This window comes from Oncorhynchus kisutch, linkage group LG6, assembly GCF_002021735.2.
Source record: "Oncorhynchus kisutch isolate 150728-3 linkage group LG6, Okis_V2, whole genome shotgun sequence".
Lineage (NCBI taxonomy): Eukaryota > Metazoa > Chordata > Actinopteri > Salmoniformes > Salmonidae > Oncorhynchus > Oncorhynchus kisutch.
In genome coordinates, this window is record NC_034179.2 from 10,428,864 (window position 1) to 10,443,440 (window position 14,577).

The 14,577-nt window shown below is 47.5% G+C and overlaps 1 protein-coding gene across 13 annotated transcripts in view; it reads right to left on the reverse strand.

Annotated features, from left to right (window-relative positions):
• Positions 1–14,577, reverse strand: part of nedd4l (NEDD4 like E3 ubiquitin protein ligase) — a 105,769-nt gene that overhangs the window by 53,517 nt on the left and 37,675 nt on the right. For 6 of the 13 annotated variants that reach the window (XM_031826141.1, XM_031826137.1, XM_031826140.1 and 3 more), the window contains 2 exons: positions 1,850–1,900; positions 1,251–1,301 (listed from right to left, as the gene is read on the reverse strand). In XM_031826141.1, the coding sequence (XP_031682001.1) occupies positions 1,251–1,301; positions 1,850–1,900 (102 nt within the window). Of the gene's footprint in view, positions 1–883; positions 1,039–1,250; positions 1,302–1,849; positions 1,901–14,577 lie in introns of those variants that run through there. The other 7 variants (XM_031826143.1, XM_031826142.1, XM_031826148.1 and 4 more) reach the window with 3 other exon arrangements.

Sequence of the window (14,577 nt, forward strand, 5' to 3'; positions counted from 1 at the left end):
AGAATATGCTCAGAAAAGAGTGATACTGAGGGACTTGTCCAATAACTAGGGCTGTGACGATACCAGTATTGTGATATTATTTATTAGGCAAAAAATGAAAACATGAAGCAGACCAAACTTTTGGGTCCTTTAAAAACCCGCTGTGGGTAAAATATGATGTGCTACAGCTTGGAAAAGAAAGAAATGGGACTGTTTGACAACATAATGGATGTTTGTTTCCAACATTAGAGCTGTTTTCCTAAATAAAGTTATATTTCGCTTTGTGTTTTGTTTCCTTGCCACGATACTAACGGGTATCGAGATATTGGTATCGTCTTTGTCCTATAATAAACACCCATTGGCATTCAGTTGCAAAACGTTTTGAAACTAATGAACATGACCCAGGTCTGTGTCCATCCAGAAGAACCACAGGGTTACATCAGACTTTATCTCATGTTAATTCCTCCACCATAGGGACAACAGTAGGTGGTGCGTCATGATTAATAATTAACCTTACCACCTATGCAAATAGGCTTTTAGTTTCACCACTCTCAAAAGTAGTTACCTCTTAGAATCACTACTGCAAATGCTTTAGGGTCAAGATATTTGACTGGCTTGACTGCTCAGCCACTCAATCAAGAGCCAAACATTATTTGACAATGAATCATTTATGAGCAGGACTAAAGATTATTTGACAAAGGGTCATTTAATCATTAGCAGCACTGCACTCTGAACTGCCAGTGAGATCAGTCCATAGTTGTCCCAATTATTATTATTGTTATTATTTAGAAGATCGATCATGTTCCTTTCATAAAACAATGAACCTACTTAAAACTTGATTCATAAACTACTTGAATCCGGCATTAATTTTAGGACTACAACTCTGTTTGTTATTGTGGCTTACCACCATCGGGGGATGCACGGTTTGATTTTCCGTCAGCTCCAGGCCTGGGTAACCCTCCTCTCCTCAGACTCTGTACTGGCCCTGTTGTTTACATTCCTACTGGGTTTATTTCCACTCCTAACAGGGGGCTAGTCGCTCTCACTCTCCAGTGTTGTTGCTACTTAAAAAGCCTATGACAACAGGTTGCTCAAGAGAGCTTGCTAAACTCTTCCCCCTCCCCTATGCCCTCACAACCTTCAGAGTTCACTAGGCAGAACAAACATACTGTTAAAAACCAGTAGAGCACTCTAAAACGCAAACAATATGTGCACACACTGACCAGAAGATAAACACACACACACACGTCGTACACAGACAACACACTCACCGGTAAATGATTGAGAGGCACATCGACCTGTCCCAGGAAATCGTCCCTCGTCTACAGAAGAAAGAGAGTACAATAATTGTCAGTCAAAATGGAGATGAATACTCTGACAACTGTGAAGAATGCCAACTGACTCCATTTCCAGCAGCAGGGCTTGAAGGCAAGGAAGAACCGACCACAGCAATGAGGGGGAATTACACTCCATATTACTGTTGCTGCTATAGCTGTGCAATAGAATCAGTTTATTAACACAGGTTGTCACAGGCATGGTGAGAAGCAGGTGCACTGAGAGGAGAGGTCAGGGGAGCGCTGATGTCACTGGGGTGGTAGGTCATGTAGGTAGAGGTACTATCACTTTAGACAGAGGGGGAAGATCCCATGACCCAGCTAGAGGAACAACAACCACCACCACCAGACGAGAGCGAGTGAGCGAGAGACAGGAGGAGAGGAGAGGTAGCCAAAGGTTGTGCCAGCCACATGAAGTAGTCATTCTAACCACCACCATCATTATTGCCAAGAGGAAAAGGTCAGAGGTCAAAGGTGAGAGTAATTGACTGGTCAGGTGATTGAGCGGTACTGTAGTCACACCAGACCAAGATTACCTGTCCGAGGTTGAAAAGCCCATTCTTGGAACGGTCAGAGGCCAACAGAGCCTGTGTAGTGGGATACAACTGGTTTAGACAAACAGAGAGGGAGAAGCAGAGAGCTAGTAGCTAGAGCCACAGGCTGAATGAGCATGTAGGAAGGAATAAGGAAGGAAGTAGGTATAGTAGGGAAGGAATTAGGTGTAATGGGAAAGAATTAGGAAGGAAGTAGGTATAGTAGGGAAGGAATTAGGTGTGATGGGAAAGAATTAGGTGTAATGGGAAGGAATTAGGAAGGAAGTAGGTATAGTAGGGAAGGAATTAGGTATAGTAGGGAAGGAATTAGGTGTGATGGGAAGGAATTAGGTGTAATGGGAAGGAACTAGGTGTGATGGGAAGGAACTAGGTGTAATGGGAAGGAACTAGGTGTAATGGGAAGGAATTAGGTGTAATGGGAAGGAATTAGGTGTAATGGGAAGGAATTAGGTGTAATGGGAAGGAATTAGGTGTAATGGGAAGGAATTAGGTGTAATGGGAAGGAATTAGGTGTAATGGGAAGGAATTAGGTGTAATGGGAAGGAATTAGGTGTAATAGGAAGGAATTAGGTGTGATGAGGAAGGAATTAGGTGTGATGGGAAAGAATTAGGTGTAATGGGAAGGAATTAGGAAGGAAGTAGGTATAGTAGGGAAGGAATTAGGTGTGATGGGAAGGAATTAGGTGTAATGGGAAGGAATTAGGTGTAATGGGAAAGAATTAGGTGTAATGGGAAGGAATTAGGAAGGAAATAGGTATAGTAGGGAAGGAATTAGGTGTGATAGGAAGGAATTAGGTGTAATGGGAAGGAATTAGGTGTAATGGGAAGGAATTAGGTGTAATGGGAAGGAATTAGGTGTGATGGGAAGGAATTAGGTGTGATGGGAAGGAATTAGGTGTAATAGGAAGGAATTAGGTGTAATGGGAAGGAATGTGATTGGAGTTAAGAAACTGTTCAATGTTTGCCTCTGGGATTCTGTAGGTGTGTTCAAATAGCCCTAGCCAACGGAGACTTCATGTCAAGGGTTATATACAGAATGTCAAAAAGGTGAGGAAATGGGAAAATAATATCAATGCAAAAAGGTTGGGGTTAAGACACTGGAAAACCTTTACTTAAAAAGCAATGATAGAAACCGCTGGTCCTTTTTTTAACTTAATACTGAGCCAGTCGACACACTGGACTTTCCACTGACCTTAAGCCAGACAGAACACAAGTACAGAACAGTAGCTGGCTGGGCAGTAGACATCTAGGCTACCTCTCTGGTTTAAATAACTGCCATTTTATGAGGAAAGGTTACCAGTCACAGAGAGAGTCAAACCTGGGTTCAAATATATATATATATTTTTTTAAATGGTCAACATTTGCTCTAGCCTGCTTGGAGCGCCAGATGGACGGGGCTTACAGTTTTGGGACTATTCCATTAAGCCAGGCAAGCTCAATTAAGAACAGACAAATCATTTGAAATCATATAACATAGTATTGAAGCCAGGTCTTAGTAGAGCACACAGACAGGTCACAACACATCTCTCCTGTGTCTGTGTTATTGGAACTGATGAGAGGAGAAGGGACTTAAACAGAACTCAAATGGGAATCTAAAACATTGTACACCTATCAGTAACTCATTCACAGTAGGATTCAACAATCCCTTCCTGAATGTTTGTTTATTTACTGCTTGCTTAAGGTACAGATAACAAGATGCGTCTTAAAACAGCAAAAACTATTTCAAAACCCTAAAAAGGTCACTCCATACTTTTGGCACATCGTCCATAATATCTAGCCTACAGTAGAGGGCCAGTAAAATTAGGCCATCGCCATGGATACCACTTGCTCTATTCACTCACTGGTCAGGTGTGGCAGCACTAATACAGGTACACACACACGACAGCACCAGTTGTGTCTGAGATATTATCAAACAGACAGTTTCTGGATGGAACATAAGGGTTTATTAGTAGGCCTATAGGCCACCTGGCCTGATTATACATAGAAGTAGGCCTATAGGCCACCTGGCCTGATTATACATAGAAGTAGGCCTATAGGCCACCTGGACTGATTATACATAGAAGTAGGCCTATAGGCTACCTGGCCTGATTATACATAGAAGTGGGCCTATAGGCTACCTGGCCTGCATGCAAATATAGGCCTATAAACTTGTCCATTTGGGGATCTGATAGTATTTCTGATTGGCTTAATGCACCACCACTATGAGCTGTCGAGCTTCTCAAAGTAATGTTTTCTTCACCTCAAACAGCAGGCAAGCAAAGTCTGTTTTTACACCCATTGAGAATGACAATAGTTCCTCAATGTATTAGAAAAAATATTTCCAGCTCTCTCCCTTTCGATAAAAACTCAGCATGAAAGGGAAAAATGCTATGCTCTGATTCAGTGGAAACGTCATAAAATAGACCTAACTTCTTCTCAGTGCTCGACATGGACTGAAATAGGTTCTGGTATTCATTTTGTGTGCTGGCACGGTTTATACAATGTCATGTAAAATGTGCATATGAAAACCATAACTGGCATGCAGATCGGTAGAAATGTTAAGATAAATGGTCATTCCACATGGAAAAGGTTGCCAACTCCTCGTGTGGCCTTTTACCGGCAACTTCATGAGAGTAATGGCAGAATGCCAGCAGGAGAGGGAGGAAAAAAGTCGGGTCAGGTTATGGTTTTTTTCTGCTGGTTATCTCTGGCTCCCTTGAGTCATTTGTGCCTTATTTCATTAGTAATAATAAAGCACTACTGTATATAGTTAATTTTATTAAAATCACATAGGGTATGTCTAGCCACACCCTATGCGTAGCCTAGTGGTTAGAGCGTTGGACTAGTAACCGGAAGGTTGCGAGTTCAAACCCCCGAGCTGACAAGGTACAAATCTGTCGTTCTGCCCCTGAACAAGGCAGTTAACCCATTGTTCCCAGGCCGTCATTGAAAATAAGAATTTGTTCTTAACTGACTTGCCTGGTTAAATAAAGGTAAAATAAAAAAATATATATATGGAAAAACACAGCTTTAAAAATGTTGACCAATCGATTGGTCGAAAGAACAGACGACTTTCGGTCGACTAAGGTTTTAGCCAAGGACAGCCTTAAAAGGGACAGTCTGTGGTGTGGATGCTGGACAGTAAATACGGGTTTGTGTTTTTATGCCTGGGTAGAGGATTAGACTCCCATGGTCATGCTCACATAATGTGCCTTTTAAGATATGGCTGACAAGGCTAATATGGCCAGGCTGACCATTGGGTGAGATTTCTGCTTTCAACAGGGGTCACAGCTGAGCCTACAGCTGTCTCCATGTGCCATCTTGCACTGGAAGGAGGTGGAGGGGAGGGAGAAGGGGAGGGGGAGGGGGAGTTAGCATATTACTCCTCACTGGGAGGAGGGAGAGTTAGCATATTACTCCTCACTGGGAGGAGGAGGGAGGGAGGGAGTAGGGGAAGGAGAGTTAGCATATTACTCCTCACTGGGATGAAGATGAGGGAGGGAGGGAGGGAGTAGGGGAGGGAGAGTTAGCATATTAAATCTCACTGGGAGGAGGGAGGGGAGGGAGGGAGTAGGGGAGGGAGAGTTAGCATATTACTCCTCACTGGGAGGAGGAGGGAGGGAGGGAGTAGGGGGAGGGAGAGTTAGCATATTACTCCTCACTGGGAGGGAGGGAGGGTTAGCATATTACTCCTCACTGGGAGGAGGAGGGAGTAGGGGAGGGATAGTTGGCATATTAAACCTCACTGGGAGGAGAGGGGAGGGGAGGGAGTAGGGGAGGGAGAGTTAGCATATTACTCCTCACTGGGAGGAGGGAGGAGAGGGAGAGTTAGCATATTATTCCTCACTGGGAGGAGTAGGGGAGGGGGAGGGAGAGTTAGCATATTACTCCTCACTGGGAGGAGTAGGGGAGGGGGAGGGAGAGTTAGCATATTATTCCTCACTGGGAGGAGTAGGGGAGGGAGAGTTAGCATATTACTCCTCACTGGGAGGAGGGAGGAGAGGGAGAGTTAGCATATTATTCCTCACTGGGAGGAGTAGGGGAGGGGGAGGGAGAGTTAGCATATTACTCCTCACTGGGAGGAGTAGGGGAGGGGGAGGGAGAGTTAGCATATTATTCCTCACTGGGAGGAGTAGGGGAAGGAGAGTTAGCATATTAAACCTCACTGGGAGAGGGAGGGAGGGAGGGAGGGAGGGAGGGAGGGAGGGAGGGAGGGAGGGAGGGAGGGAGGGAGGGAGGGAGGGAGGGAGGGTTAGCATATTACTCCTCACTGGGAGGAGGAGGGAGGGGAGGGGGTAGGGGAGGGAGAGTTAGCATATTAAACCTCACTGGGAGGAGGAGGAGGGAGGGAGTAGGGGAGGGGGAGGGAGAGTTAGCATATTACTCCTCACTGGGAGGAGGAGGGAGGGGAGGGGGTAGGGGAGGGAGAGTTAGCATATTACTCCTCACTGGGAGAAGGAGGGAGGGGAGGGAGTAGGGGAGGGAGAGTTAGCATATTAATCCTCACTGGGAGGAGGAGGAGGAGGGAGGGAGGGAGGGAGGGAGGGAGGGAGGGAGGGAGGGAGGGAGGGAGGGAGGGAGGGAGGGAGGGAGGGAGGGAGGGAGGGAGGGAGGGAGGGAGGGAGGGAGAGTTAGCATATTACTCCTCACTGGGAGGAGGAGGGAGGGGAGGGAGTAGGGGAGGGAGAGTTAGCATATTAAACCTCACTGGGAGGGGGAGAGAGGGAGGGAGGGAGCGAGGGAGGGGGAGAGAGGGAGGGAGGGAGCGAGGGAGAGGGAGAAGGAGGGAGAGAGGGAGTTAGCATATTACTCCTCACTGGGAGGAGGGAGGGAGGGAAAAGGGGAGGGGAGGGAGAGTTAGCATATTACTCCTCACTGGGAGGGGGAGGGAGGGAGCGAGGGAGAGGGAGAAGGGGAGGAGGAGGGAGTTAGCATATTACTCCTCACTGGGAGGAGGGGGGAGGGGAGGGAGTAGGGGAGGGAGAGTTAGCATATTACTCCTCACTGGGAGGAGGAGGGAGGGAGGGAGGGTTAGCATATTACTCCTCACTGGGAGGAGGAGGGAGGGAGGGAGGGTTAGCATATTACTCCTCACTGGGAGGAGGAGGGAGTAGGGGAGGGAGAGTTAGCATATTACTCCTCACTGGGAGGATGAGGGAGTAGGGGAGGGAGAGTTAGCATATTAAACCTCACTGGGAGGAGGAGGGAGGGGAGGGAGTAGGGGAGGGAGAGTTAGCATATTACTCCTCACTGGGAGGAGGAGGGAGGGGAGGGAGTAGGGGAGGGAGAGTTAGCATATTAAACCTCACTGGGAGGAGGAGGGAGGGAGGGAGGGAGTAGGGGAGGGGGAGGGAGAGTTAACATATTACTCCTCACTGGGAGAAGGAGGGAGGGAGGGAGGGAGGGAGAGTTAGCATATTACTCCTCACTGGGAGGAGGAGGGAGGGGAGGGAGAGTTAGCATATTAAACCTCACTGGGAGGAGGAGGGAGGGGAGGGGGTAGGGGAGGGAGAGTTAGCATATTAAACCTCACTGGGAGGAGGAGGAGGGAGGGAGTAGGGGAGGGGGAGGGAGAGTTAGCATATTACTCCTCACTGGGAGGAGGAGGGAGGGAGGGAGGGAGGGAGGGAGGGAGGGAGGGAGGGAGGGAGGGAGGGAGGGAGGGAGGGAGGGAGGGAGGGAGGGTTAGCATATTACTCCTCACTGGGAGGAGGAGGGAGGGAGTAGGGGAGGCAGAGTTAGCATATTAAACCTTACTGGGATGAGGGAGGGAGGGAGTAGGGGAGGGGGAGGGAGAGTTAGCATATTACTCCTCACTGGGAGGAGGGAGGGAGGGAGAAGGGGAGGGGAGGGAGAGTTAGCATATTACTCCTCACTGGGAGGGGGAGGGAGGGAGCGAGGGAGAGGGAGAAGGAGAGGAGGAAGGAGAGAGGGAGTTAGCATATTACTCCTCACAGGGAGGGGGAGGGAGGGAGCGAGGGAGAGGGAGAAGGGGAGGAGGAGGGAGAGAGGGAGTTAGCATATTACTCCTCACTGGGAGGAGGAGGAGGGAGGGAGAAGGGGGTGATAGAAGGGGATGACCTATGTTGAATCACTAAAATAATACAGATATTCACTATGGAAAAAGATGGAACAGCACGTCAGAAATCAGCTCAATGTAATCGAAGAATCCATAGAATCTAACCCCTTCTGGGAAAATTGGAAAACTCTAAACAAACAACACGAAGAGTTATCTATCCAAAACGGAGATGTAAGGATAAACCGCTTCTCCAACCTTTCTGGCTCTATAACAAAGAACAAACAGCTGAAAAATATGCATGATCAAATACAAATCTTACAATCAACTATTAAAGATGACCAGAACCCACTGGATTCTCCAATTACATTGAATAAAATACAGGACAAAATACAAACCATCCAACACAAAAAAGGCCTGTGGGGTTGATGGTAACCTAAATTAAATGATCAAATCTAGAGACCACATATTCCAATTGGCTATACTAAAACTCTAACATCATGCTCAGCCCTGGCATATTCTCCAATATTTGGAACCAAGGACTGATAACCCCAATCCACAAAAGTGGAGACCAATTTGACCCCAAAAACTACCGTGGGATATGCGTCAACAGCAAACTTGGGAAAATCCTCTGCATTAACATTAACAGCAGACTCAATTTGGCAAGAGGGTCTGCTATACAAATGTTTGGAAAGTTGGGGGAAAAACATACAACATGTACACAAAAAACAAGCGCGTGCGGTTAAAATTGGCAAAAAAACACATTTATTTCCACCGGGCTGGGGGATGAGACAGGGATGCAGCTTAAGCCCCACCCTCTTCAACATGTATGTCAAAAATTGGTGAGACCACTAGAACAGTCTGCAGCACCTGGCCCTACGAGAATATGAAGTCAAACTTCTTCTGTTTGCGGATGATCTGGTGCTTCTATCCCCAACCCGGGAGGGACTACAAAAGCACCTAGATCTTCTGCACAGATTTTGACAGACCTGGGCCCTGACAGTAAATCTCAGTAAGACAAAAATAATGATGTTGCTTAAAAGGTCCAGTTGCCAGGAACACAAATACAAATTCCAGGTTGACGCCGTTGCCCTAGAGTACACAAAAAACTAGACATACCTCGGCCTAAACATCAGCGCCACAGGTAACTTCAACAAACTCAGCAAAAGAAAAAGCGACCCTTTTTCAGCACCCTGTTTTTCAAAGAAAATTGGTAAAAATCAAAATAACTTTACAGATCTTCATTGTAAAGGGTTTAAACACTGTTTCCCATGCTTGTTCAAATAATCATAAACAATTCATGAACATGCACCTGTGGAACGGTCGTTAATACACAGTTTACAGACGGTATGGAATTAAGGTCACAGTTATGAAAACTTAAGACACTAAAGAGGCCTTTCTACTGACTCTGAAAAGCACCCAAAGAAATATGCCCAGGGTCCCTGCTCATCTGCGTGAACGTGCCTTAGGCATGCTGCAAGGAGGCATGCAGATGTGGTGAGGGCAATGAATTGCAATGTCTGTACTGTGAGACGCCTAAAACAGTGCTACAGGGAGACAGGACGGACAGCTGATCGTCCTCGCAGTGGCAGACCACGTGTAACAACACCTGCACAGGATCGGTACATTCGAACATCACACCTGCGGGACAGGTACAGGATGGCAACAACAACTGCCCAAGTTACACCAGGAACGCACAATCCCTCCATCATTGCTCAGACTGTCCACAATAGGCTGAGAGAGGCTGGACTGAGGGCTTGTAGGCCTGTTGTAAGGCATGTCCTCACCAGACATCACCGGCAACAACGTGGCCGATGGGCACAAACCCACCGTCGCTAGACCAGACAGGACTGGCAAAAAGTGCTCTTCACAGACGAGTCACGGTTTTGTCTCACCAGGGATGATGGTCAGATTCGCGTTTATCGTCCAAGGAATGAGTGTTACACCGAGGCCTGTACTCTGGAGCGGTTTGGAGGGTCCGTCATGGTCTGGGGCGGTGTTTCACAGCATCATCGGACTGAGCTTGCTGTCATTTCAGGCATTCTCAACGCTGTGTGTTACAGTGAAGATATCCTTCTCCCTCATGTGGTACCCTTCCTGCAGGCTCCTTCTGACATGATCCTCCAGCATGACACCAACAGACATAGTGCTTGTTCTGTGCATGATTTCCTGCAAGACAGGAATGTCAGTGTTCTGCCATGGCCAGCGAAGAACCCGGATCTCAATCCCATTGAGCATATCTGGGACCAATTGGTTCGGAGGATGAGGGCTAGGGCCATTCCCCCCCAGAAATTGCAGGTACCTTGGTGGAAGAGTGGGGTAACATCTCACAGCAAGAACTGGCAAATCTGGTTCATGAGGAGGACATGCACTGCAGTACTTAATGCAGCTGGTGGCCACACCAGATACTGACTGTTACTTTTGACCCCCCCTTTGTTCAGGAACACATTATTCCAGTTCTGTTAGTCCCATGTCTGTGGAACTTGTTCAATTTAGGTCTCAGTTGTTGAATCTTATTTCCATACAAATATTTACACATGTTAAGTTTGCTGAAAATAAAAGCAGTTGACAGTGAGAGGACATTTCATTTTTTGCTGAGTTTAGTTGTGAACGATCTGAGAGACAAGGCAAGGGCTTTCTACGCCATCAAAAGGAACATGAAATTTGACATACCAATTAGGATCTGGCTAAAAATACTTGAATCAGTTATACAACCCACTGCCCTTTATGGTTGTGAGGTCTGGGTTGACCAACCAAGAATAAAAATAAAAAAATGGGACAAACACCAACTTAAAAGAGACTCCATGCAAAATTCTGCAGAAATATCCTCATTGTACTGCATAAACCACCAAATTTAGCATGCAGAGCGGAGTTAGGCCGATACCCACTAATTATCAAAATCCAGAAAATAGCCGTCACATTCTACAATCAACTAAAATGAAGCAATTCCCAAAAATTCCATAACAAAGCCATCACCTACAGAGAAATTAACCTGGAGAAGATTCCCCTAAGCAAGCTGATCCTGGGGCTCTGTTCAAACACACCCCACAATGCCCCAGGACAGCAACACAATTAGTTCAAACCAAATCATGAGAAAACAAAAAGATAATTAGTTGAAACATGAGAGAATTTACAAAAAAACAGAACTAGAATGCTTTTTCGCCATAAACAGAGAGTACATAGTGACAGAATACCTGACCACTGTGACTGACCCAAAATAAAGGAAATATTTGACTATGTACAGACTCAGTGAGCATAGCCTTGCTATTGAGAAAGGCCACCGTAGGCAGACCTGGCTCTCAAGAGAAGACAGTCTATGTGCACACTGCCCACAAAATGTGGTGGAAACTGAGCTGTACTTACTAACTTTCTGCCAAGTGTTTGAGCATAGACACATTTTTTCAGTCAGATTACACAGACCCAGGAAGAATTTGTAAACAAATCAAATTTCGATAAATTCCCATGTCTATTGTGTGAAATACCACAGTGTGCAATCACAGCAGCAAGATTTGTGAACCGTTGCCACAAGGGCAACCAGTGAAGAACAAACATCATTGTAAATACAACCTACAGTTGAAGTCGGACGTTTACATACACTTGGCCAAATACATTTAAACTTTCCAAGTTGTTTAAAGGCACAGGCAACTTAGTGTATGTAAACTTCTGACCCACTGGAATTGTGATACAGTAAATTATAGATTATTTAATTTGTCTAAACAATTGTTTGAAAAATTACTTGTGTCATGCACAAAGTAGATGTCCAAACCGACTTGCCTAAACTATAGTTTGTTAACAAGAAATTTGTGGAGTGGTTGAAAAACAAGTTTTAATGACTCCAACCTAAGTGTATGTAAACTTCTGACTTCAACTGTATATTGATGTTAATTTATATTCCCTTTTGTACTTTAAATATTTGCACATTATTACAACACTGTATATATACACATAATGACATTTGAAATGTCTTTATTCATTTGGAACTTTTGTGAGTGTAATGTTTAGTGTAATTTTTTTTATATTTTTTATCCATTTTATTATCTATTTCACTTGCTTCCCATGCCAATAAAGCCCCTTATATTGAAATTGAAGAGAGAGAGAGACAACAGACTGGAAGGAGAGAATGAGGGTTAGGGTCAGTAGACAATCAGGGATCAAACAGCAGGCTGTTTTTTCAGCTGAGCGACAGGAGAAAAAAAGGCCTGTACAATAAGGCCTAACCTATTCACTGGAAAAGCCCGAGTGGGGTTAGGTTGAGTTACAATGCCATGCAACCCCCACAAGGTGCCTGAAAAAGCTCCAACAACAATTCCCTCCCCAGCCCCCGGCACAGCACATGCATATTGACAAAAATAACGTTGGAGACCCCCAAGCTAATATAGCCTCGTGACAGCCAGCCAGCCAGTTGGTCAACACTCTTTGTGAATGGCAACTGCACTAGCTGTGAACTGGTCTGGGTTAAGGCTGTGGCGAGGGCATAGGCCTAACTATAGAAATGTAATTACTTCCTGGCATGGGTACACTAAATATGGCCGCCAGCCCACCCATCCCAAAACATGGAAAGGGCATCCCCATTCAAGTCTGTTCTAGTTATTCTATTTCTATAGGCAAAGCTGTCCGTCTCCAGCCTGGCACACGCACTGTGCTTTTCTATATCCAGGGGCCCTAGCCTATTAGGCAGGCAACCACAGGGCACCTGGGGAAGGGGGTTTCCCCTCCTATGGGTATCAAGGTAATCCCATACATCCGAACGTTAAGTGTCCTATATGTGAGAGCAGGGTCAACTTTATTCTGTAGGGGGAATGTTAAGTGGCTAAAATTGTGCTATATTTGTTTCTTTGTTTCCATATTTGGTCAAAAGAAATCTAAAGATTCTGAAGAGATGTGGTATAGGGAGGAGTGTTGAAAAAGTTGGTGGGCGACATTCCTCTGACTTCAGTGGCCACTAAAGTCAGCAGAGACCAGTCATACAGACACTAGAAAATCACACTGAAATGATAAGCCACACCGACCCATACCAACCCAGGCCATAGGAAACGCCACACCAACCCAGGCCATAGGAGACGCCACACCGACCCATACCAACCCAGGCCATAGGAAACGCCACACCGACCCATACCAACCCAGGCCATAGGAAACGCCACACCGACCCATACCAACCCAGGCCATAGGAAACGCCACACCGACCCAGGCCATAGGAAACGCCACACCGACCCATACCAACCCAGGCCATAGGAAACGCCACACCAACCCAGGCCATAGGAGACGCCACACCGACCCATACCAACCCAGGCCATAGGAAACGCCACACCGACCCATACCAACCCAGGCCATAGGAAACGCCACACCGACCCATACCAACCCAGGCCATAGGAAACGCCACACCGACCCAGGCCATAGGAAACGCCACACCGACCCATACCAACCCAGGCCATAGGAAACGCCACACCAACCCAGGCCATAGGAAACGCCACACCGACCCATACCAACCCAGGCCATAGGAGACGCCACACCGACCCAGGCCATAGGAAACGCCACACCGACCCATACCAACCCAGGCCATAGGAAACGCCACACCAACCCAGGCCATAGGAGACGCCACACCGACCCATACCAACCCAGGCCATAGGAGACGCCACACCGACCCATACCAACCCAGGCCATAGGAAACGCCACACCGACCCATACCAACCCAGGCCATAGGAAACGCCACACCGACCCATACCAACCCAGGCCATAGGAAACGCCACACCGACCCATACCAACCCAGGCCATAGGAAACGCCACACCGACCCATACCAACCCAGGCCATAGGAAACGCCACACCGACCCATACCAACCCAGGCCATAGGAAACGCCACACCAACCCAGGCCATAGGAGACGCCACACCGACCCATACCAACCCAGGCCATAGGAAACGCCACATCAACCCAGGCCATAGGAGACGCCACACCGACCCATACCAACCCAGGCCATAGGAAACGCCACACCAACCCAGGCCATAGGAGACGCCACACCGACCCATACCAACCCAGGCCATAGGAAACGCCACACCGACCATAGGAAACGCCACACCGACCCATACCAACCCAGGCCATAGGAGACGCCACACAGACCCATACCATAGGAGACGCCACACCGACCCAGGCCAACCCAGGCCATAGGAGACGCCACACCGACCCAGGCCAACCCAGGACATAGGAGACGCCACACCGACCCAGGCCAACCCAGGACATAGGAGACGCCACACCGACCCAGGCCATAGGAGACGCCACACCGACCCAGGCCAACCCAGGCCATAGGAGACGCCACACCGACCGAGGCCAACCCAGGCCATAGGAGACGCCACACCGACCGAGGCCAACCCAGGCCATAGGAGACGCCACACCGACCCAGGCCAACCCAGGCCATAGGAGACGCCACACCGACCCAGGCCAACCCAGGCCATAGGAGACGCCACACCGACATAGGCCATAGGTGACGCCACACCGACCCAGGCCAACCCAGGCCATAGGAGACTCCACACCGACCCAGGTCAACCGAGGCCATAGGTGACGCCACACCGACCCAGGCCATAGGAGACATGCCTCTTTCAAGCAGATCTAAAGATAGCACAAGCACAGCCAGATCTTAAAGAGGCTGTGGGGGTGTTTGTTCCTATTTATTACCTCACCCTCTGCAGGGTTAGAAGACAACCAGCTGCATCGAGTTTTCTGG